The 24636-nt window shown below is 36.1% G+C and overlaps 4 protein-coding genes across 5 annotated transcripts; 1 reads left to right on the forward strand and 3 right to left on the reverse strand.

Annotated features, from left to right (window-relative positions):
- Window positions 1-9156: 9156 nt before the first annotated feature.
- LOC18027149 (protein KINESIN LIGHT CHAIN-RELATED 1) lies at window positions 9157-11307 on the reverse strand. Its single transcript, XM_006410193.2, has 2 exons — window positions 9574-11307; window positions 9157-9485 (listed from the first exon to the last, which is right to left on the reverse strand). The coding sequence occupies exons 1-2, from the start codon at window positions 11238-11240 to the stop codon at window positions 9296-9298; spliced, it is 1857 nt and encodes a 618-aa protein (XP_006410256.1). The 5' UTR covers window positions 11241-11307; the 3' UTR covers window positions 9157-9295.
- A 401-nt stretch (window positions 11308-11708) lies between these two features.
- Window positions 11709-13696, reverse strand: LOC18027150 (F-box/kelch-repeat protein At3g16740). The gene is made up of 3 exons (XM_006410194.2): window positions 12539-13696; window positions 11870-11956; window positions 11709-11714 (listed from the first exon to the last, which is right to left on the reverse strand). The coding sequence occupies exons 1-3, from the start codon at window positions 13694-13696 to the stop codon at window positions 11709-11711; spliced, it is 1251 nt and encodes a 416-aa protein (XP_006410257.2).
- Window positions 13697-13931: 235 nt separating this feature from the next.
- On the reverse strand, window positions 13932-18998 carry LOC18027151 (autophagy-related protein 9). 2 transcript variants are annotated; one of them, XM_006410195.2, is made up of 10 exons: window positions 18685-18998; window positions 17261-17941; window positions 16841-17161; window positions 16235-16457; window positions 15953-16132; window positions 15657-15863; window positions 15395-15472; window positions 15239-15309; window positions 15032-15142; window positions 13932-14938 (listed from the first exon to the last, which is right to left on the reverse strand). In XM_006410195.2, exons 2-10 carry the CDS (start codon window positions 17839-17841, stop codon window positions 14086-14088), a joined length of 2625 nt encoding a protein of 874 aa, XP_006410258.1. In that variant the 5' UTR covers window positions 17842-17941; window positions 18685-18998; the 3' UTR covers window positions 13932-14085. The 2 variants fall into 2 exon arrangements, with proteins under 2 accessions (XP_006410258.1, XP_024016752.1); XM_024160984.1 differs by lacking the exon at window positions 18685-18998 and adding an exon at window positions 18187-18261.
- A 2799-nt stretch (window positions 18999-21797) lies between these two features.
- Window positions 21798-24636, forward strand: LOC18027152 (CDT1-like protein a, chloroplastic). The gene is made up of 7 exons (XM_006410196.2): window positions 21798-22245; window positions 22329-22448; window positions 22703-22937; window positions 23040-23684; window positions 23792-23993; window positions 24083-24173; window positions 24269-24636. Exons 1-7 carry the CDS (start codon window positions 21905-21907, stop codon window positions 24351-24353), a joined length of 1719 nt encoding a protein of 572 aa, XP_006410259.1. The 5' UTR covers window positions 21798-21904; the 3' UTR covers window positions 24354-24636.

Here is a 24636-nt window from a genome sequence, read left to right on the forward strand (position 1 = left end):
GATCCCAAAAACTATCAAAGCCAAAAGATTAATCTCATAAGGCATTACATCCGAGTTTAGAATAATTCCTCTCATATCATCATATGGTAATGTAGTTGTCGAAAATATTCCAAATTTTTAATACAACTAGGTGGTCAGCAACCCACGATCTAAAGGTTAAACAAAAAATGACAACCCACCTATTTGAAATAACAGATTTAGTTCTATCTATGTATACACATATGTATCCTCCTAACACACACAAAAAATTTACAATTAGAAAATATCCTATTCATATATTTACTAGAAAATATTAAATTTTTAACTAAATATTTTGATATGATATTTTTACATTCTCTTTGCAGAAACTGATGGATTTATTTTCTCTGTTCTCATAGTTATATTAAAAATCCAATGGGCTTACTTAAATTAACCATCTCATTGGAACATCCATGCATCATCGATGTGTTCCAATATAAAATAGACAACTAATTCCTACTTTTACATTGAACCATAATAATTACGTTTATTGGAGACAAAGTGCAACTCCTTCCCCATGAATTCAATTTTCCGTAAAACTCCAGTTGAAATAGTGTTGAAACAACATCATACATATTTTAGATTCGCTAATAAAAACTATCGTTAACAAAACCTAGTGATGAATTATTCGACAACTACATTACCATATGAGAGGAATTAGTAAATCACAATATAAAACCTCATAAATAACAAAATAAATAAATTGTTGCTTTTCTAATAATTCTGACAGATTTCAACTTGGGAGAAAGCAATCCCCACGAGGCTCAATTCGTAAAGCTTTTATAATCCACACTTGACCATAATGAATATTTAAAAGTCAAGTAGTATAAAAGTACCTTAATGAATAATTAAAAGTCAAGTAGTATTACTATATACATAACCATCTAGATGATAACTTCTTTTCATTAATTGTTGGACCGGCCAGTGACACCATTGATTTGTTAGGCCAAATTTGTTCAACTAGGCGGTTTGAATATATATATATATATATATATATATATATATATATATGATTTACGTTTCATCCAAATAAAAAAAAACATATGATTTACGTAGTTTCCTCTTTTCTTATGTAACTGAAATGTAAAAAGGTACAATTTAAAAGTATAAAAATCACGCTTATAGATTGTTTGCCAAGTATCCAACTATGGTACGCTTAATATGAGGAGAAATAATTTATAAGTATAAAAATTACACAGTTATCCAACTATAGTAATTTGGCAAGTTATCCAACTATGGCCAAACTATGCAACCGGTCATAAAGATTGTTTTTAGTGCTATCGAGTTCAGATTTTAATATGTATAGTGAATAATAATGATACGCTTAATATGAGGAGAAATAATTTACTAATCCGCCCCAAGTATTATCAAAAGTTGGACAAGATTATGAATCCAAATAATTAACAGAATTACCTGAAATACTCAAATCTTATTAAAAATTACTAGATTGACTTCCTCTCCAGACTTTTACTAGAATAACTCTAATTTTATGCTAATAAAACCCTTAAACCGTAACTTGTTTTACTAATCACGGATTTGCCATTTTTAATTAATTTTTGAAGAAAAAATATTCACCTTCCCCTATCAAACGTTTTTATCCAGTTATTTTAATTTTTTAAAAATTTATCCTAATATTGTGCAAAATGATACGATTTTGTTTCCTAAATCCCCTTCAGTCATCATTTTCTAAATTTCTCAGTCACGATTTTATTTTCCTAAACAAAAAATCTCTCAAAGAAACAAAATCCTCTAATCTAGCAGCCCTTAAGTCACCTTTGTGCCGAAGCGATTTCCGATTGGAAAACATAAACCAGTCTCGTTGTCTCAGTCGAAGTAGCAATCCGTTTTCAGTCGTACTCCTCCACTGTCCTGGTGACCTAGAAATCTGCCCCTGTCATTTCCAGGTAAGAGTTTATTACCGATAAGTTGTTTCCCACTCTAATCGATTTATTTTGTTTTGCATCTTGGCGCCATTGAATTTTTTTAACATGCATCTGTTTTTCATCTGGAGTAAATCTTCGTGTTAATTATTGCAAATTTACTGAGTTAGTTTGTATATCTTTGCAGGTATGGCTTCTTCAAGTTCAATAAGAAAGTATCCTTAACGAGAGTATGAACTGGGAAAAGCACCGATTCAAAAGAAGAGCATGAATCACAACTGCCACTTGGCCAATCTCAGTTTCATAAAAGAATCCCTTGGGGATGCTGTATGGAACGACTTGAAAGAATCATCCATTGGGGTGATAATTAAGCTGCATGAAATCGAGTATGTGTGGTCTGCGAAGCATGTTCACTACTTTCTCACAAATCAGCTGGCTACAAAGAGGACTTATGAAATGTGGTCTTTGGTTGGAAGCAAACCAATACGATTCTCATTGTATGAGTATGGAGATATCACCGGCTTGAATATTGATCCATTTGAGGCCAAAGATACTTGGGATGTTGACCATAAGGAGTTCTGGGGAGAAATGGGAGTGTCTACAATTGAAGGACCTAATTTGAAAGAGTTGCTGACGGTTTTGGGCAGATGTCGTCCTTGGGATTTTGAAAAAAGGAGAATGGTCGGCTTGCTCTGTCTTCTTTCTATTGGAATCTATGGTATATCACAAACTAGCAGAATCCCATTGCCAGCTGCAAAAAGGGTTATGGATCGAGAGAAGTTTGATACATATCCTTGGGGTCGGGTTGGATTTAAGCAATTGATAGAGTCCATTAAATGTGTAACTTACGAAGGCAAGCTCACTTACATAATTCGTGGGTTCGTCCATGTCTTGCAAATCTGGGCGTGTGAGGCAGTTGTTGGAATAGGAGAGATAGCTGGTAGAAAGATACAAGGGACTCCGCAAGCTGCATGGACTCTTGACTTCAACCGCTACAACCCAAAGTCGTTTACTTTCGGAAGAATTTACCTGGAGGCGTTCAATGGTGAATATTATCATGATCTGCGTACAAACAAAAAGTGGTTCTTTGACATCGATCACTTGTACGCCACGCATTTCATTAAAGGTGACCATTGGATTGCTTTGGACATCAACTTGCGTAAAGAGACGATTCACGTTTACGATAGCATAATGTCCCATTCCGATGACAAGGAGATTAATATTGCATGTCGGCAATTTTCTCGAATGCTTCCCCAGTTGCTTAACATTATGGTGCCTGAGAACCTCCGAAAGAAGCATAACAATCAATTCAAGGTAACTAGAAAGAAAGGGGTACCACAGAACCTCAACCCTGGAGATTGTGGTGTTTTTTCTATTAAGTACATTGAATGCCTTGCTCTGGGATGTACCTTCGATGGCATTTGTGACAAAAATGTAGATCGTTTTCGTGATCGTATAGCATCAGAGTTGTTTGATGAGTTGGATGAACATGAAAAGGAGAGGACTGATCCATTTCCTCATGGCAAAGACAAAGATCATCTGATAACGGCAACACAAATTTAGGAGAGCAGGTGTTTGTTTTGCTTTGTTATTTTCCTTTAGTCTCTTGAATTTAGCTATTTGAATGACTTTCGCTGGAGTAGAAGACAGCTTTTCTGGAGTTTATCTCTTAAACATTTGCAAGAATTACTTTTCATGTACGACTTACATTATCTATTACGCTTAATGGATGCATTAATTTTTTTTTTCAGCTATTGGCTTTTCAGTGTAATTTCTTCACGTTCCACATGCTTGATTAGGGTAATCACTACAGTTATTGATCTATTAAATGAGAACTTAAACTTCTTCCATCAGTTTTCTGAAAAAATAAGCAACGATTGCTAATGACTTAGCAAAGATAGAACAGGAAATCCATGATAGGCTATTAATGTTCCAAAACATATAAAACTTTGAAGAAATTGTACACAATATAAGCGACATAACTTATGAAAGCACTCTAAAAATAAAGAAACGTAAACAGTGTTCTCAATTACATGTCTGCTACACATGTCTTGCAATTATGACCACTTTGGTTACAGATTGAGCACTTGTGTTCTTTTCTTGGCCGTTTCTTATCCAGCGCTTTTTCCAAAGCCGATTTTATCCTACTCGCCTTCGGCCTTCCCGGTGGTTGACGTACCTCAGGCGGTTGACAGACTTTCATAGCGACATGTTCTGGAACAGGTAAAGCAGAATCCCCTGGCATCACAACTCCACTGTATGTGTTGTACAAATAATATTTGGTATAATAAAGATGACAAAGTGAAATGCGAGACTTATTTCTAGCCTCTGCTGCTGCAAGAGCATGAACACACGGCAACTTCTCCAAGTCAAATCTACGACAAGAGCATTTTTTCTGTCAAATTTACAACATGGAGAGCTGAACTACCAGTCACTTGTGATTGATGATCGTCAATCGCTTGTACTGTAAGCTGCTTTGCATAATTCACCCGAGACTGTACAGATAATTTGAATATTTAGAACCAGGAATAATGTTTGATTAAATAGAAGATGTAACTAGTTTAATATTTATACCTCTAGCAGCTTCTCAACTCCACGTGAAAGTGTTGTCTTCAATTGCTCTGCTTCATTTCTTCTTTCAGAAAACCATCTAGTCATCATTAGCCTAACTTCTTCTAAAAGTCTTACAATTGGTAAACTCCTGGACTTTGATAGCACTTTGTTGATGGATTCAGCAATGTTGGTTGTAGTTAGATTGTACCTATCACCGGAAAAATGAACCCGAGCCCACATCTTCACATCAGCTCGCAGAAGATAACTATGTAATGCTGGATTTAACTCTCCAATTTGCGTAAATATTGTTTTAAAATCGGAAAGTCTGAAACAGTTTGCAGCTTTTTTAACCAACCCAAATGCATCACCACCTCTGTATCGCTGGAGTATATTCTTATATAGATGATAAGTACAAATTCCTCGAGTTGCCATGGGATATACCTTGCCAATTGCATTACCAATTGCTTTGTGTCTATCAGAAATAATGGCAAGTCTCTCATCATCCGGGATCACAGAATTGAGCTGTCTGAAGAACCATTCCCAAGAATTATCATTTTCTGTGTCAACAATTGCAAATGCGATTGGAAAAATCTGAAAATTGCCATCTTGAGTCGTTGCTATGAGGAGCGTCCCTTTATATTTACCCTGTAAATAAGTCCCATCAACAACAACTACTTTTCTCAAGAAAGGAAACCCTGACATGCTAGCACCGTATGCAATGAAGAGGTACTTGAATCTTTCACTACCATCAACCTCAAGACGGGTAAATGTTCCAGGATTATCTCTTTTTATCATGTACAAATACGCAGGTAATGTTTCATATCCTTTCTCGGGACTTCCTCTAACCAGATCTCGAGCAATTTTTAATGTGTGATGAGCTTTCCAATACTTGATCTGCACGAGTACAAAAAAATAAGTAACAAGTCTTCCACTTCGTCAAAGTAAAAGTGGACATAAGAAACTATAAAGTAAACTACCTAAATTCCAAAACGAAAGCTCATCAAGTTTGCTACATGACTTGGTAGAACAGTAGGTTCAATTCCACCAACATAATCCTTGTACAAAACTGCAAGAATGTCAGGAGTTGCTTTTCGTGATCGAGAAGATCTATCCGTTACAGAGCATGTATGTTCTGAAATATATACTCGAACGTAAAATGATGCAGAACCTCCGACGGGTGTAGCTCGGACTCTCCAACTACATCCTTCAACCCAACACTTGACAACTAAAAGGCTTGGCGTTGATTTATCAACAACGAAATCAAACTTTTTCAAAACAGATAAAATTTTCAATCTTGTCTCTAATGCACCTTTAGAGTCGTACCTTTGACCGACAACTAAATTAAGTGAATTTAGTTCTAGTTAAACATGCGGTTCAAGTTCTTTTACGTCCTTGGTTGGCATACTCGAACCTTTTCTTTTTAGAGGTAACTTTGGTTTCTCAGACTCGTATTCGATTTGCCTTCCGTATACGCTAAAATCCTCATCATCAGAAGTTGCTCCATCAGAATCATCACAGCAATCAAAATCTGAACTCCTCATCGTCGTCAAATACGTCCTCGTTAAACCCAGAATTGCCACCCTTATCGTTTTCATTTGTATTACAACCAACATCATTTTCATTGCACTTCATCTTACGTCTTCCTTCTTCACAGCCCATTCTTTTCCCATTTCCGACAATTTTTTCCGTTATTTCAACGCACAGTCGAACTGTATCAGATCTAAACTGTCCAAGAAAAGCTTGAAATTGTCTACAATTGCCAACAAAAACAGGTAATGTATCCAGCGGAAGCTTACAAAGAACCCTCTTCGGAAGCATGTAACTGAGCTTAACCTCATGTGTATTATTATCTAACCCGTAATCTTCAAACACCATCCGAAGAAAATCAACATACCGTGTACTCTTATTAGCATTCAGAATTTTGCATCCTCTAGAATTGTCAACCCCAAACAGCCATCTGCAATTTTTAAATCGCCAATGACCACATACCAGAATCACTTGATCCATCGTAGAAGAAAAGAGTATAAGAAGAGAACATGCAAACTACAAATATCGATAATTAGTTTAAGAGGAGGATAAAGAGGTAGATACATACATCGTTCTCTAAAAGTTAAACTCTTCTGTTCGATAATACGTGCGGCAACCCTAGATCATCCTCGGTTGCATGTGCTAAAAAGAACATGCTGACATGGATAATTTCCATAATTAAATCTGTCAAAGAAAGTAAATCTTTCATAACTAATAATTAAATCTGTTGTTATTTATCTATCATAACTGCAATATATATGTCTGCTGAAAATAAATCTTCTATCAATAAAAAGGTTAATCTAGTAAGAGTACATGTCTATCATTACTACAATAATGTAAATATATTACCAAACGACAGATATATATAAGTTTATTGTAACGTAAACATAATTCTACCGTAACGTAAAAGTCAATCTAGTAAACAAAATTAATGTCCAAATAAATCTGCTAACTAATAGACTTATTAAATGTTAATAAAACTCTGCTTCCATAAGAACAAATATATCATCACTTGGATGCATAACTCTGTCAAAATAACTTAAATCTGTCTCAGATTTAAGGTATTAAATATTAAAACTGCCATATTTGAAATAAGTTTGACGTGTCTATTGGTAAATTTATTAAATATATCTACCAATAATTATTAAGTTTGTCATTTGACAAAAACTCTACCGACTAAAATTATTTCTACTGTGTTGGAAGATAGATTTTACGTAAAAAAATCTATGATTTGTCCTTAAAATCTGTCATCGCGAATAAGTTTGTGGTGACGTGATATAAACTTATGGTATTAAGTCTATGATTTCATTTTAAGTATACCAAACACAAATAATTTTACCAAACGCTCATAACTTTGTCATTATTATACCGATAGATTTAACATAATAGACATAATTAAATATGAAACGTGTGGTGGCATAACTGTAATTAATTTGATTTTTTTGCTGAGGTGTAAATAAATTAATAATGGCATTGTTGTAATATTTTTTTTCGTATAACTGTTTTATAAGGGCAGTTTGGGTAATAATTTTACTAGAATAACCTATATTTTTTTTAAGTTAGTCTAGTAATTTTAGTTAAAATTAGAGTTATTCAAATAAATCTCTCTTAAAAAAAATCCAAATAATTTCAACTCTTGGCTTTATAGCCTTTGATCAAACGATGAAAGTTTGAAAGTTTGAAATATTGTTTTGGACCATCTCCAACTTAATCATTAAATTTAACCTTCAAAATAGCACTACTGGATATATTTGAGCAAATGCGGTATCGGTTTCCTGGTTGTACATTACGGTATCAATTTGTCTTTTACTCAGAAATCAATTCAAAGAGATGATCAGAAATGCTCTTGTATACTACAATTTTTTTTTTTTTTTGGTATTAACTCTTGTATACAACAATTGTTTACCACTCTAACATTATAACTTAATAATGTACAGTTTTTTAGCTTCATTGAATTTTTTACAGAATGCCAGAATGGCAAACAAACATAAATATTTTAAACTAACTATTATTTTAATATGTTTCGGAAAGATCAAGAATATTCTAATCCAAGGGCGTTTAATCCGTTGAAACACTTGAAAGCAAGAGAAAGTGAATAAGTGCATGCATCTTCATTTACAGCACGTGTCTATTAACTTTGTCATGACTTAGTCATCAGTCACACGAGGAATATCAGGAATCTCTTTTTTTGTTTATTAAAAATTCTCCAAATGCAATATAAAAGCCAAAAGTATTCATACATTAGAAAAAGAAGCAAATAAGAAAAGAAAAAAAAAAAACATATGAATGTAGATTATATGTCATGGAGAGGCGGCGATCGTGTTACATAAGCAACTGTATCCGAATCATTAGTATGTTCTTCTGTATCTGAATCAAGTCTCTATCAATCCTGTATTCATCGTCATCGTTAAATCCCGACGGCCGCAAATCTTTTTCCTTTTTTAAATAATATGTATACAGTTTTTAAATAAAGATGAGTAACATGTTTAATTAGAAGTAACGAATTCACATTTCTTTTTGTTTGATTTTTAGAAAAATTCTTATATCAACATGCCATTAGGTCATATGATTAGACTTTATTCTTGTAGTCTTTGTATAGTCAAAAATGTAACCTTAAAAATTAGTAGGCTTTTCGGGTCTGACCAACTATGCTTCAAGTCGACACTAAAATCAATTCTTACTTACTTTTTTTCTGTTAATAATTGGGTTACTGATTTGGATCTTTACAGATGTAAATTAGTGATGGAGGCGTAACGGATATGATAATTCAGTTTAACATCCGTGATTTGTTATCTTCTATTTTAGTATTTTGTATCAACATACTTCTTATATATATCACTAAATTATAATCTTCTTATATATACTCTAAGAACGATTATTTCGTTTCTGGTTCACAACTAGTTTCCTATTTGGACCAGCAAGGATATAAAACAGGACCAAACGTACGATAGAATGTTGAATATCAGACTTTCTTGGACCAAGGGACCATTTAGTGCATTAAGCTTTATGTTGGACCTGGACCCGATACAGAAAAACGATTTCTAAAGAAATTACATACCTTTATAACCGAATTAATTATTTTTTTAAATTATGAGTATGTTTAGCAGTATCATGTAAAACATATGAAACAAGAACAAAACCTAAATCATTAATATTTGTAAACAGGAAGGAGTAAAATTTAAAAAGATTATAATTTAGTGATCGAAGTAGCTACTAAACACATGACATTCTACATATACGATGATAATATGTAGAAACGCAAAACGTGCTAAATAAATTTCACTGTTTCTTGGTGATGAGAGATTTCACAAAGCTGACTAGGAACGGTTTGTTTTAGGCAAAGGTAACGCTTTTGTAACAAGATTATTTGTTGAAACGCTTCCTCGAGCCTTTAATCGCAGTTCCTCAAGAAGTCTTTTGGCTTCTTTCATTTCGTCTTTGGCACTATCTCCATGATTGTCCCAAGCATCGATCACTCTCTGTTGAAATTCCACTGCGAGGCTATAACTGCAAACAATGCAATGCTCAAAGACATTACAACACTTTTACATAAACACATCAAAAGACAAGATTGTGTTAACAGAAATCTACTTACTTCCCCATTCCTGCATAAGCTTTAGAGAGATTCTGGCAAGCATCAATCGAGTCCACATGGTTTGGACCAAGTGAAACATCCATGATATCTTTAGCAACTGCAAACATTTGAGCAGCTGATTGTGGTCTTCCAAGTTCTAAATAGGCAGCACCGAGATTGTTGTAAACATATCCAACTCCAAAATGTTTGGCACCAAAACTTTCCTTTAACCTCTCAGCTGCACTTTCTAAATACGGAACAGCTTGAGAGACTCTACCCGAAAAGAGAAGCAACCAACCTATCCTAGCTGAAACACTTCCTTCTGAGTGCTGTTCTTGAGGAAGCTTCTCAAGTATACTCAGAGTTTTCTGCAACAACGAAATCGCAATCTCAAACTCATTCATCGACTCATACTGCATCGCAACCTCAGAGTAAGCTTCAGCGACTTCAACAGGAGAAACTGTTTCTTTCTTCTCGAGGATCTCACAAGCAAACTCCAAACATTTCTTTGAATCAGCAAACTTCTGCTGATTCACCAAAGCTTTCGACATCGATATAAACACCATAGCTCTCATCTCGCTGTCCTTATCTGTTTGCTGAACAACGCTCTTCAATACATCGATGGCTTCTTCGTACTTACCTAAAGCAACCTTCATGTTTGCAGCGTCGATCTCCGCACGAATCAGCTCAACTTTCATCCCCCAATTCTTCAACACTCTCTGAGACAACCTGTTCTGCTCCAAGGCCTTGTCATGTTGCTCTAAACCGCTATAAATCACACCAAGAAGTCTTCTATCTTGCGCAACCTCAGCTGAATTACTCCCCAATTCTTTCTTATGTATCTCCAAAGCCTTCAACGCATAAGGCAAAGCCTCGTCGAAATTCAAAACCGCAACATAAGCATCCGCTAAACTCCGATTCGACACACCCATCTCTTTACTATCTTCCTCAAAAGTCATCTCTTTAATCTCCAAACTCTTCTTCAAATTCTCAATAGCTTCCTCTCGCCTTCCCATGGCGTTTTTAACATTAGCAAGCTCGAGCTGCACGGCGTGTAAAACCGGCCTAACGTCTTCCACAACACAATCACCATCTGCCTCTAACTTAACAAGGATCCGATTCGCTCTGTTTAAGTAACCTAAGCTATCGCTAAACCGTTTTAAGCCGTAATTAGCAGAACCCATCAATTGCAACGCCATAGCGACAAGCAGAGTAGGTTTGTCTCCGATTACATCGAAAGATTTGAGTGCTTTATCAGCGTAAGAGAGAACCTTTTCAGGATCCTCACCTTCTCGATCGAGATGGAGACCTAGCTTCAGAGCAGATAAACCTAGCTCGTTCCCTTCGAAGGATAACTCCATCTCCTTGAACAAACGAACCATTTCATCAGTTGTCTTGGCCGACTCGAACGCTTCTTCAAGATCGATTTTTTCCTGATCTATCATCTCACTCGACGAAATCTCCGTCGGTTCCTCGACGTGGGTATTCAAATTCCGAAATGGGTTCTCCCGGAACTGGCTTTTGTCGACGATCGGGACATAGGTTCTGCAGCAAGTGAAGATTTCGCGTATTGGCGAGACCAGAGAAGAAGAAGATGAAGAAGCAGCATCGGAAATGTGATTCAGGTGGATTGGTCGGAATTTGTGGAAGCGAAGGCGACGGAGTAGAGAAAACGACAGACTTTTCATGGCGGAAGTCGAAAAATCGCGTCTTCTCGTTACCAAAAAACCCTCAAAAAACTAAAACCCTAAAGATGTAGTTTTTTTGTGTGTGTGCTCGGAGCCAAAAAAAAATAGTTTTTTTTAGGAGTTCAATAAAAGAGAGACCAAATTAATTTCACGGCCAGAGATTAGGAGAAACCCTTACACCAAAAACATAGTGTAGTTACAAACACTTTGCATAGGCCATCATCAATAGACAGTACCTTGTCATGGAATCATAAATGGATTGAACCACGACATTTCACCATTCCTAGCAGAAATCTAGATAGTCTCTTTTGTCTTTCCTAATAAATTAAAGTTTGAAGACGACTTTCAATCTCTCATAACGAAAAAGAACAAAAACAGACACCAAAAGCAGAACCAAACTTTAAGTGCCTTAAGAACATTAAACAACATCATCATCGAGATAACAAGAAAGAAAATGCATCTTGCAAACTACAGCTGAAGATCAAGTAATCAACTCAATGATTAATACACACTTTTCCCAGTCTCAAACACTAGAAGGAAGGGGGAAAAAAGTGTGCTCGATAATACAGAGCAGGTCCTTGAAATATATGAAATTTTTGAATACTAAATGTCCTTCATAAGCCTCATACCTCTCCTTCTAAAAGAGTGTCAAGAATAGGAAATAAGCCTCTCTTGAAATTCCTCCCAAGTACAAGCTTTAATGATACTAAGAGCTCCTGCATAATTCATGTAATGAAAAATAAATCTTTTTGCCACAAATTTGTATGAGCTTTGTAAAACAACTTCAGAACATTAACACTCTAGTTTTTGCTCTGCTTCTTGATGTTCACAAGCTGAATGTTTCAGAAGATAAGAGCGCATTTGGTGATACACATGTACCTCTTTGAGTTACCAAAAAGTTAGCTTTGGGAGTAGTCAAATAAAAGTTTATATGAGAAAAGAAATAGATTTCATTGTCTTTTCTGTTTTGTTTACAAATACATTAGCGAATCTTCATCATATTGCATAAAAGATGGAAAAAGAAAATCAAAAACAAAAACAAATTCATATCGTAATAAACTAATAAATAATAAGAATAATACAGTACTCTGTGTTGAAACTTTGAAAACACATTTAGCTTTGTAATGCTGACTCAACATCAACTTGTACTCCGGCTCCTGTTTGATTCGCTTATCCATTGCGGCAAATCTCGACAATTTTTTATGAAATCGGTGCAATTCAAAACTGCTTTGTTTTTTCCTTTTGCATCCTCCTGAGAGTTTCTTGATTTGCACTAAACTTGGAACATAAGAGCACACAGTCGTCCTCAAAGCAAAATTCTCTCTAGATGCTCTGACATCCAATTTAGAAGAAGAACCATCCTCGTCAAGATCCACTTCTCTAAAGTATCCATCCTCTCCAATGATGTTAACTGTGTGACAATATTCATCACTAACTTTATCAAAAACCATAGCGAGTCTCTTCTCCTCGTCAATGTAGAAATCTCCACGCCTAAATGATATCGGAGTCTTAGCGACTGTTGCCATATTAACAGTCAAGAACTTGCTCCACAACACCTCTTCTTCCTCAATCTTATTCGTAATCCATATCTCAACCATAGGTGCTTTATCGTACTGATAGAAAACCGCAAGCTTCTCTTCTTTAACACAAGATAGAGTTACAAGTTCACGGCCCCAGAGGCCCCCAGGCAGAGGAGGCAGAGGAAGAAGCGGTCTAAACATCTCTCTCGTAAAATCAAAACATATTAAGTAAACGTTGGGTTCTTGTATTGGTATCAGTTTCCTATTATAAGAGATCCAGTAAGTGTTTCCCTTGAGAGAAACACCAAGGTCATTAGATAATATCTTCCAGTGTATTGAAGTGACAACAAGAGTCTTCCATAAACCAGTGTCTAAATCGTAGATTTCATACCATGAAAAGTGATGTCTGCTCTTGGTCGGACAGAAGTACTTATCTATAAACCTCAAGATTTTGTAAGATTTGTTCTTCTTATTCTTCTTGGAATATCCGAGTGCGTACCTGTAACTGCAATGTCCGTAAGAATATCTAGGTTCGATCCATCTTGGTTGCCCCCAATACGGATTCCAAACCACAATCTTTGAAATGTCTTTCAAGATGCATAACAATAGACCCTCGCAGTGAAAGATTTGAAATATCTTGACCTGTTCCAAATCGTTTAGGCAAATAAGTTTGCCTTCAGGCTCTATATATGGATCAAAGTCAGTTCCTTTGACGATGCCGCTCGTCAAATAAAGCTTTGAGTCCATCAACACGATCATCCGAGGATTAGAATTCCCTTCCTCTGCGATTTTAGCAAGGTGCATCTTCGTAAAGCTCCGGTTTTTGGATAAAGTGTACCACTTTTTGCAAGTAAATCTCATAGATTTCAATGGAACCCTGGACAAAACCTCCTCTACCATATCCCTCGGAAGACGGAAGATCGTCGTCGTCGTCATTGTTTCAAGTCGCAAAAGGACCAGTTTTCTGTTCCTCAGATAGTCAGATTTATATAAATATATGAAGCTGGGCCAAACGTGGGCTTGAGAATGTAGTCGGGCCTTAGTGACGTTACTAAATTTCCAATTAAACCCAAAAGACCCAAACTAAGTGAACAAGTCCATGCCTTGCAAATCCTTTATATACATTGTATATACAAACAATAAAGAATTGCATGTAATGTTAGACACGAACAGAGAAAGAAAAAAAAACATGTTATTATTCCCACTTTTTTCCCGAGTCCAGAGAGAACTTGTGACAAGCATCTCCCTTTATCTACCGTTAAGAAAAAAAGAAAGAAAGAAAATAAAAGCAAAGACAACTTTGAATCCAAAAAATTCATCGTTGTTCACCCTAATGTGGTGCTTGATGTTGAAGTTTCTTGAGGTCTTGAACTATATACATCGTCGAAATGGAGATCAATCCCAGCTTCAATGTCATCATCATCGTCATCCATGAATATTGTTCTCGACAGCTTTCTTCTTGCAGTCTCCTCCCAATCCAATGCTTCTACTTCTTCTTCTTCTTCTTCTTCGATGCTTCTTCTATCCCATGAGTTGTCTAACAAGTTTCTCGTTGTGTACCGGTTTATAAAATCAGGTGGCTCAATGAAGCTATTAGCGGCTGCGGGATGAGATGCACCATCGTGAGAACGGCCTCCTCTTCCCCACCATTGGCTCCTACCATCGATAGGATGATGACGATTCCCATAGTCTTCTTCTCCGTCAGGTTGGTGATGGCGCAGAATACTCTCTCTGAAGAACTGACCCGATGTGCTTGCTTCCATGTCTTCTTCACCACGGACTCCCAAATTAGGAGGCCAACAATCCGCACTGTTTGGATTTGCAGTCAAGATCTCGTTCTCTCTCTCTATCGAGTGATGATCGGTTCTGTTGTGCGGCTGGGACGTGTAGTACCAGTCAAGAAGATAAGGGTGGTTCCTCTGATCTGAATCAATCAGCCACATGGAATCAGCGTGATTGCCTCCTGGATGTGGATTTCTTGGAATGTCTCTGTATAAAGTGCTGTTATTATCTATATGACCAGCACGATGGATAGGTGTTTCTCGCCACGTCCTACTAGGAGAACATGTGTGTCTTGTGTTTATTTCTTGAAGCTTTTGGTCTCGGAAAGTTCTGAGATTTGACAGAAACTGCTTCCCAAGAGAATCTGATTCCCAAGAAGTATAACTACTCTGGAAACTGCCAAAAAAAGATTGGAACACTTCACTGTTTAGAGGGAGAAGCGATAACACGAATAATTTGGGCGTTTCAAATGAAAAATGATGGCCAGACCTCAAGAATGATTTCTCCATTTTTCCTTGGGAGCTTCTCTGCTCACGAGATACGTTACGTGGTGAACCGTATTTAGTATTTCCATGGTTCTCAAAGTCAAAAGCACTAAAGCTGCAAGCGAAATGGCCAAAAGATTAAAAAGATTGAAACACGTATTTGCAAGGAAAGAGCAAACAATTCTTTATGTTAAACTTCATGGGCTTTTACCTGCAAACATTGCCTACACCTTCAATATCAACTGTAAAATCCCTGATGAATTGCAATATATCATCAACCCGCTGCAAAATTATCTCAAAATGTGTTAAAATTCTCAATAGTAATGTGGGATCTATAATACACTAACGCAGATGACGAGAAATATACCATTGGCACGACAAACATCAGCAGAAATGGCGTTATGAAAATCGAAGCTATCTCCTCCAGTAACATCATTCCAGTATACTGCAGTGAATAAATTTCCATCAAGAATCATTTATCGAGAAAGTAAAAGAAGAGAAGGAAATTAGATAATGTTTGCCAGTAGACTAGTGGATGGACGCTATATCATGCCATGAGATCATCAAAACATCAAAGAGAAGACATCAAAATTACTGAGAAAAAGAAGTTTAACATGTAACCATAGTACCTGAAACAGAGTCTCTAACTCCAAACGGACATCATCTTTGTTCTCCTTACCACGCCATCTCTTAGGCATATAGTGAGTGTGTTGGACCACAGCAGTCATAGTTCCTACTGGATCGAGGACCAAAAGTTCATCCGAAATAGCAGCCCGACTAATAGCAGTAATAGTTCCAAAAACAGCAGCATACCAGAACAAGTTGCGACCGAATATCTACACAAGTGGTAAGACAAGCTTTAATACCCAAATAATGTATCTAGTAAATGTTTTTCTTTTTTTTTTGCGTCGTGAGGATTTCTTACATGGCCCTCTAGAAGAGATTCTTCGAGAAACGCAATGATGATTAATACAGCAGCAAAGCCACCAGAAACAAAAGAGACGAACTTTGCGATAATGGAGATGATAGGTGAGGGGAATTGTTTTAGATATTCAGACGCGTGTACAACACTGCTATTAATCCGATGCTTGAATAAATGGTCAACCTGTCGTAGAAACAAACAACTTAGAGAAGGCAACACAAACATTAATAAAAGAAAAATTCTGAGAATTTTTTGTGGGCATGAAAGCCAGATGAAGTTAGCCACCTCATTAAACTCCCTGAAGAGCCACTTTGACAAATTGGACCATCTTCGAGAAGATGCAGTACTTGGATGATTGTAGAACTGTTCAGCATGCCTTAGGAATAGATACACCAACATAAAGATGACAAGAAATGGTGACAGCAGAAGCATAGCAAGCCCAACTACAAATAGCCGTTTCTTCAATGTTGTCGGATTTGAAACAAAGTCCCTTCTAACACGAAAATTGCTGCAGAATGAAAACACCTGAATTAGAAAAAACGGACAATACTCAGCATGTGGAAGGATTTTTTCATTCTATGACATTACGCTTCATGGTAGAAGTTAGGCCATTGAGAAGAAACATACAAATACAAAATCTAACATTCGTACGCTTCGGCCACTTTCATGTAGGATCAAAGGGCGTGAGGCACACTTCTGTACTATATAAACATACAGATCTAAACAGGAAAAATCTCAAAACCTAAAAAAATATCACTGTAGTCAAACCAAGAAATAGCAACGCATGAAAACTGATACTATCATCTTTATTACATTCATGAAGTCCTATATATACAAGGTTACTAGAAAGCAGCTTTCAGATTAGATCAAAGATTAGCGAGAATAACATACCAGTCAAACATGCTCTGCAATATGCACCAGTTAAGGGTCCATTCAAGGGTCTTTGTCAATACAAGGTGATACTGTGTCCCATCTGGAGCAGAATTTACTACAGGACCAGCGCCAGGGATCCAATGGGAAATTGGGAAAGAGAGCAAACCTTTGTTAAGCATTCCAATCAAGTAGTTTTCTTTCCTCATAAGACGCATAACAATATCATGAGCTGAAAGATCTTTCACCACGCAAAGGCATTGTGAGCTTTGTAACTGAACAACCTTCTCAAGGACTGTTGCCCATGGCATAGTAAGGATTTCGTTGTCTGTGACATGGAGACTGCAAATTTACACCACAAAAGGAAAACAGGTTATGGTCTTAAATGTATGTTTTGTTCTAGCAATATCTATTAATAGCATATTGCCAATTCCGACTTACCTGTTGTAATAGAAGTGCCGAAAGTCCAAAGTATCTTTCAACTGGGCAAAAAACCTTAGGAAGCAGAAGATCCAGTACACAGAGAAGAGAGCCAGATATCCAACAATTATAGCAGTTGTGAGTGTGAATGGGGATAAAGGATGCAGATGGATAGCTTCTTTGACAAGATCACATGGCTTAGTTCCCGATTCAACTGCATCCATTCCACATTTTGCATTCTGAAGACCATGCCAATCAACATACAACAAGAAAAACCCAGAGAAGCATATGATGAAGCCAAGACTAAGAAGCTCAACAGCCCATTTTACGATAATACACCAAAGGCCTTTGTCTCTGTAGTAGCTGTAGAGTCTTTCAAAGAAAAGATCCAAATCAGCAATTGGTTGAACATTTAAGCTCTCTCCATTAAGAAGTCCCGACGGGCTCTCACTACCAGGACTTGGTATTCCCCCATAGTTTGATAGTTCGATCTCGTGTGACGCATTATGAAGCAATCCAGAAGTCAAAGACGATGATGATTCGCTACGTTGCCATTTTAAAAAGTTGAACACATTTAGAGCCTTTTGCCCACTGCTCATCATTCGTAAACACGGACGATTGGACAAAACAGCCAGTCCATTACCCGTTGACCACGTGGATATTGTAGGAACGTAGTGCCTAACGAGAATGCAGCTACAAATCCTGCATCAAACATGAAGACGTACATCATCATTGATTAGAAATCATGGATAAGAGATATGACAGATATAACTTTTTTACGCAAACAAAAAGTTTCTATGTTCGAGCCAGAAGCAGATACAATTATAATAAATAACCGAAGAGACACATAAGCAAATCAAATCCATAGAAATAGAAAGACAAACAAAGGATAGGGAACTTGTGGCATAACTTGCTACAAGACAAGATGATAGATTTTAACTACCCACCTAACATTTGCTGGACACTCAGATTACTATTCCAATTCAAACATTTCCTTTCTTATTCAACACAAGCATCCTCGCACTAGCGGAATCTATGCACAATGCAGTAAGTGCTTAGCAATGGAAAAATTGCAATATTAGAAAGTACTTAAACACAGAGTAGATAGTAATCTAGACTCAATCGAGAGGCCGGAGCAAGGTTTACGCAACCGTTGAACAAACAATGGACCTTGATCAAACCCAATTCCCTTGAACCGACTCTGTTATTCACGGGACAAAGCAGCAAAATCGGCAATTTCTTCCAAAAAGAGTATCTACTTTTACCAGCGATTCAATCACGAGCGATACGATTCTTGACGAAATTGAAACGCCCAAAACCCATAAGCTAATAGGCAAAACTCCTCTAACCCACGAACTTATTCCCCCTCAAATTCACTGTGCGATTGTTTCAAAAGACAAAATCGAACTTTATCGATAACTACAAACAAAAAGATCAAAACTTACCAGCGACCCACAAAAGGAACAAGCAAAGAGAAAGCGGTGAAAGCGAAGTTCTGTAACCAGCTAGCAAAAATATGTCTTGAAGCCGAAGCTAGAATCCAAAGGAAATTACGCGGAACTTTTCTTCTCCCTTAGGGCAGTGAAAATTCGACGAAGAAGTTGAAAAGAGAAGAGGAAATTGATCGACGGACGATTAGCGATTGAGAGAGAAGAGAAGAAGAAGACGAAGAAGAAGAATTGGGTTTGCGTGGAAGAAAAGACGAGTGATAAAATATTGATCCTTTATGCTTGGAGGACTAATTTTGCTTTTGGTTTTGGATTTGGGCTTTCTTCTTCATCTTCCTTCCCTTACAGATACTTTAACCAAAGAAACGTGATAACGAGTCCCCCTAAAGTTTTACTTCGATCCTTGGTTGCTTACTTGCTTAGATTAGATCATAAAATATTGGTTTTAAAATAAAAGAAAGTCAAATTTATATAACCATCAATTTTCAAGCCAATTCATCTGTTTCTTAAAAAAAAATAATGTGCGTGAAACAAAAAACAATTTTAAGAGTTTATATAATGGGCCACATGTTTTTAGTAGGCCAGGCCTAGTTTCTGAATATACTACATGTCAGGTGATAATGTAATGAGAACCACCTTGTGAGAAGCCATTTTAATTTTAACTCTAAAAGAAAGAATTAAAAAGTTTTGAATGGTTATAACTTATACATTTCTTTAGTTCTAGCAATATTTGAAATGTACATACAATTGTTTCGAAAAATTAGTTCTTTGAATGTTGTTGTATTAATCTGCAGTTGCACTCAATTTGTAAGCATCTACTAAGTGTTACATGTTGCGTTGGAAACTTAGATAATTTGTTGCTTGAATCCGTTAATGCAATTGGAGTTGCTACGTTACAAGATCTTTGAGCACGGGAGTTTGACTATGCCTCTTCGTAATGGGTTAATAAAAATCTATATTGATCCAAAATGGTTAGCATTATTCGTTTGCCTACTCCAAGAGATTGCAGTTAGGATTGCGATTAAGCAATGTTCGACCAAAAAAAAAAAAGGTTGCTGGCCGCAGCAATATGCGTCTAAAAGCTTTGGACAGTAAAATAATTCAGCATTGTGATGAATTTTTTTGAGATCTGTCACATCAACCAGCCACACGATTCCTAAATAAACAACAATTTCTGCATCTGGTCATATCGTTTGGCCGCAGCAACTAACCTATATTATTATTCTGCAAAAAAAAACATAATCTCTTTTTTTTGGTAAAAAAAAAAAACATAATCTCTTAGTTCTTGAAAATGCAAGCAAACACTGAAATGATTGTGTTTAGTCTCATGTGATACATTTTTGATGGAGATACTAACTTTAATGGAGATGATACATCAATTTTGTATTTTATATGGTTTCATCTCCATAAAAATTTAATTCATAAAATTAAAATATATTGTCGAAAAAAACTAAAAAATATTATAAGAATTCATAAAAAAATGTTCTTTTTTTATACTCCCTCCGTTTCATAATAAGTGTCATTTTAGATTTCATTTTTTGTTTCAAAAAGAGTGTCATTCTGCATTTTCAATGTAACTTTTTACTCTTATTTCCTGTTTTATCCCTCATTTAAAGATAATAGTCTTTGTAATTAAATGTTATAAAAATATATTAATTAAGGGTATATTTGTATATTTTATTAATTTCTTAATCTGTGTAAAATGTGTTAGAATGACACTTATTATGAAACGAAAGGAGTATCAAATTCACTATATTAAATAGTAAGTATTTTGAAAAAAACTCCTCTCTAAAATAAGTCATTCAAAAACCGACGAACTTACATGAAGTAAAAGATTATGTACTTTGTATTTTTAGTAAAATAATCCGCACAATCAATATCACTACGAATAATATAAATAATACTAAATTAAAAAGGCGAATCATAAAAACATTAATTTTATGCAAAATAGTTCATTCAATATTTTCCTATAATATTATTCAATATTATTTTCCGCTAACATATAATATTTTTTGTCAGCTAAGTAATATACGATAAATCGATAATTAGAAATATATGTTATTTTTATTTCTAAATATTTGGTTTTTTAGTGTTTGCAACTTTATTACTTAGACAGAATACATAATATGATCATCCTCATGGAGGATTGGTACAATACAATTAGGAATATAGAAAAAAAGATTTAAAAGAGACATGACTAAATATTTGTTTATTATAAACTTATTCATATAATGACATAAACAAATAATTTACATGTGTTTCTGTGATAACCAATATCATATAGATTTTCCCAATGAACAATCATTAGAAGATCTTCTTAAAGATTACAAATTAAAAAACATGATATGGACACGATAATGCTAATAAATAAATTCTAAAATATGTGCATAAAAACAATCACAGTAGATATACATTTAGTATACAAGGTTGAGGTTTGTTAGTTAAAATAGTTTTAAAAACTTGTCATTTTGAGTTAGAAAATGTTTAATTCTAAGATTTAGCCATTTAGAATAGGGATGTAATCCTGAGTCAAAAAAAACAAAATAAAATAAATAAATAAACAGAAAGAAATGGGATGTGATAAGTATTGTGAAGTTTAAGAAGATACACGTAGTGTATATAGATGTACAATATCGATTAGTTTTTATTTGTGGTATTACTGTTTATTTTATATATTTTATTGGTGAAAAAAAATTCCCTTATGATGATTATCTTGGAGTTTCAATAAATCTATAAATATTGAACGAGCATATACATTGTGTGGGCACAGAAATCTTGTTCATCTTGATTTTAAGTTGCGAAAAATTCAGAAATGTTTTATTTCATTTCATACAGAAAATTCATATGATTTCTGTTCACAAACTAAAAACTGGTGAAGAGATCTATTATTTCAAATATAATTTTTTTCTGTGGTTTGATCTGCATCTAGATCCGATCACAATTTTTTTTATTTTTTTACGACAATCCGATCACAAATTTTATGAAGGGGATGATTATGGGCCTAATGGGCTTCTTCTAAGTCATATAATCTCGCGGGAAGGAACGGCATTATTTGGCGGGAAGCAACGTGCATCATCTCTCTCCCTCGGTCCTTCTTAGCGCCATATAAACCCTTCTTCTCAATCTCCGGCTCCTCTTTCTCTCTCTCTCTCTCCTCCATATTCCATCTCTCTATCTCCCTCCCAATTTCACTGACACTCATTGACTTTGCTTAAAAATGAGTTCTTCTAGATCTATTCCGTTCAAATCGAAGAAACGTCTGATGGATTCGCCGTGTTCGAAATCGGAGACAGGGAGCCCTAATCCGTCTTCTGTAGCTGTGCCCACGCCGAATAAGCCGGCGGAGAACATGCACACTAGATCCAGGAACCGATCCGTGGCTCTTTCCGTGAAAGAGATTCGCCAAGCCGCCGGATCTCGTCGCAGATCTGAAGATCCGTCGGGTAATGTCTCATCCGCCAGGAGCAAGCTCGTGTTTTCCGATAACGATTCCTCCTCTTCCGCCTCCAAACGAATTGGCAGTAATAAGAACGCCGAGAAGGAGCAACTACCGGAGAAGTATGTTTGATTTCTAGGGTTCTTAATTTTGTTCCCCCCCCCCCTTTGTTTCGATTTTACTGATGAGATTTGGGTTTGTGTAGGTACGAAAATCTGGGAAAGTTCTTTGATGCGTTGGACAGTTCGATTCGGTTATCGAAACTGCGAGGCTCCAAGCCTACATTCTCAAGCATTTCTGGGAAAATCGAGCATTTAACCGAAAGGTATTTTCTTAGGATTTCAATTCAAATCGTGTTTATGCTCTCACTGATTGTTATTTAATGGAATCTGATCTGAATAAACAAAAGCCAAATCGATATCTGCCTTTATACTTTATCGGTTAGATAAGACAAAAAAATTATTTAGATCTGCTTTTTGTATAGGTTAGATATGAGTCTGTTTCTGATGTTCTAAGAGTTGGTGTATCAGGAGATGTGATTTGAATCTTAGCCAAGTTATGATTTGAATCTATTTACAGGAGATTTTGTCACGGTCACTTGGCTCAGCTAAAGCATATTTTGCCAGAGGCAATAGAGGTTAAGAGAGTATTGGTCCATGATGAAACAACTAGCTGCATGAAACCAGATCTTCATGTTACACTCAATGCCGATGCAGTTGAAGACAACGAGAATTCTAAATCAGAAGGCAAGAAGATCTCACTCCGGAAAGTGTTCAGGACAAGACTTGCAACATTTGTTAAATCTCACCCTCAGGTATTATTCCCTATGATGAAAACAAGAAATTTTTTGTTCTTTTAATGATTTTGGAAGTTGAAAGTACTTAAAAGGAGTCTTTTTTTTTTAAATCTGTTTTAGGGTGATGAAGTTCCTGAGGAACCTCTTCCAGAGCTATACAATAGAACGAAACCAAAGGAAAACTCAAACGCTGAGGTTAAGAATGTTAGTTCTCTCATGGAAGAGATGGCTTCTATTCCAGCTGCTAAGTTGATTTCTTCTTTCATGAAAGTCCCATCAACTCCACTCAAATCAGCTTTAAGTCTGGCTAAACCAAGTTCTTCACCATTGTCTAAGATTAACTTGCCGCCAACTCCAGTCAAAGCAGTGTCAGCTCTGGCTGACTTGCCGCCAACTCCAGTCAAAGCAGTGGCAGCTCTGGCTAATGTACCTTCGACACCGGCTAAAATTGACTCGACACCAGTTATTGTTGCTGCAACTCCACCTGAATCTGCATCAACTCCTGCTCGACTCTTCAGTACATCACTCGCAGCTCGTACGCAGAAAAGAAACAGCGGTGACACTAGTCCAGATGATGTTTCTACTGACCCACCGGTTAAGCTCGCGAGGCGTTCATCACTAAGGTCGCTGAAATTCGATTCTCATACAGAGGACGAGGAAGCTAATGATGTGACAGATGAGGAAGACACTGTTCAAGTTCCAGAGGAAGATGTACTCAGTGATGATGAAATCCTTAGCATACTTCCTGATAAACTTCGAGAAGCGGTAATTAATCACATTATACTTTTCAAGTATGACATTTAAGAGGAACAAACTGTCTATTGTCTTTTGCTTACTGAGAGATAACTTTATCTTCTATTTGCTCGTTGCAGATTAAAGAACAAGAGAGGAAAGCTATTGAGGATCAAAATCCAGCAATCTCGCAGGCAAAGAGAAGGAGAAAGATGATTGCTTGTCTACCTAAACTTTTCAATGTCATCCATTACTTGATTCAATCAATAAGGCGTTGGGTTATCACAAAAGAAGATCTTGTGCACAAGATAATCGCAGGTCATGTTGATATTACCGACAGAAGTAAGCCTTTTAACCTCGCTTGAGTACCTCGAACTTTTCAGCGTTTGAAATATATCCTAATCATTCTGTTTTTCATTAACGTTTTGCAGGAGAGGTTGAGGAACAACTTGTCTTAATGCAAGAGCTCGTCCCTGAATGGATTTCTGAGAAAAGATCATCAAGTGGAGATTTACTAGTATGGTGAGTCCAAACATCATCATCATAACCAAATATTCTTGCTCATTTTTTTTCTGGGTTTATTTTCGATTGCTTATGTAAACATCTTTAATATGCAGCATCAACAAATTGGCATCTCCGCAAACAATCCGGTCGTGTCTAGAAGAAGAAAACAAGAAAGCTATGGCTTCACCGCTAACTTAAGATGGCTGAGTTTTATAGCGTTTTGGACTACTTAACATGCGAGAGCGAGACTATTCATAAGAACAGCGAGTAGAGAGACTAGGTATATTTTGAAGCTCAAGTGTGGAAGCGTAAAATGCTGAAAACAAGTATAGTTGAGTCTTGACAAAACTATTTAGGTGTTTTTTTAAATCTATTTTCGACCAATCAATCTATTTTCGACCATTCATTAGTAGATTGCATCTTTTGGATCAGAAACAGAACAAAACTAATCATGTAATCGTAAATAAACCATTCTCCTTTT

Source organism: Eutrema salsugineum, unplaced genomic scaffold (assembly GCF_000478725.1).
Source record: "Eutrema salsugineum unplaced genomic scaffold, Eutsalg1_0 scaffold_10, whole genome shotgun sequence".
NCBI classification, from domain to species: domain Eukaryota; kingdom Viridiplantae; phylum Streptophyta; class Magnoliopsida; order Brassicales; family Brassicaceae; genus Eutrema; species Eutrema salsugineum.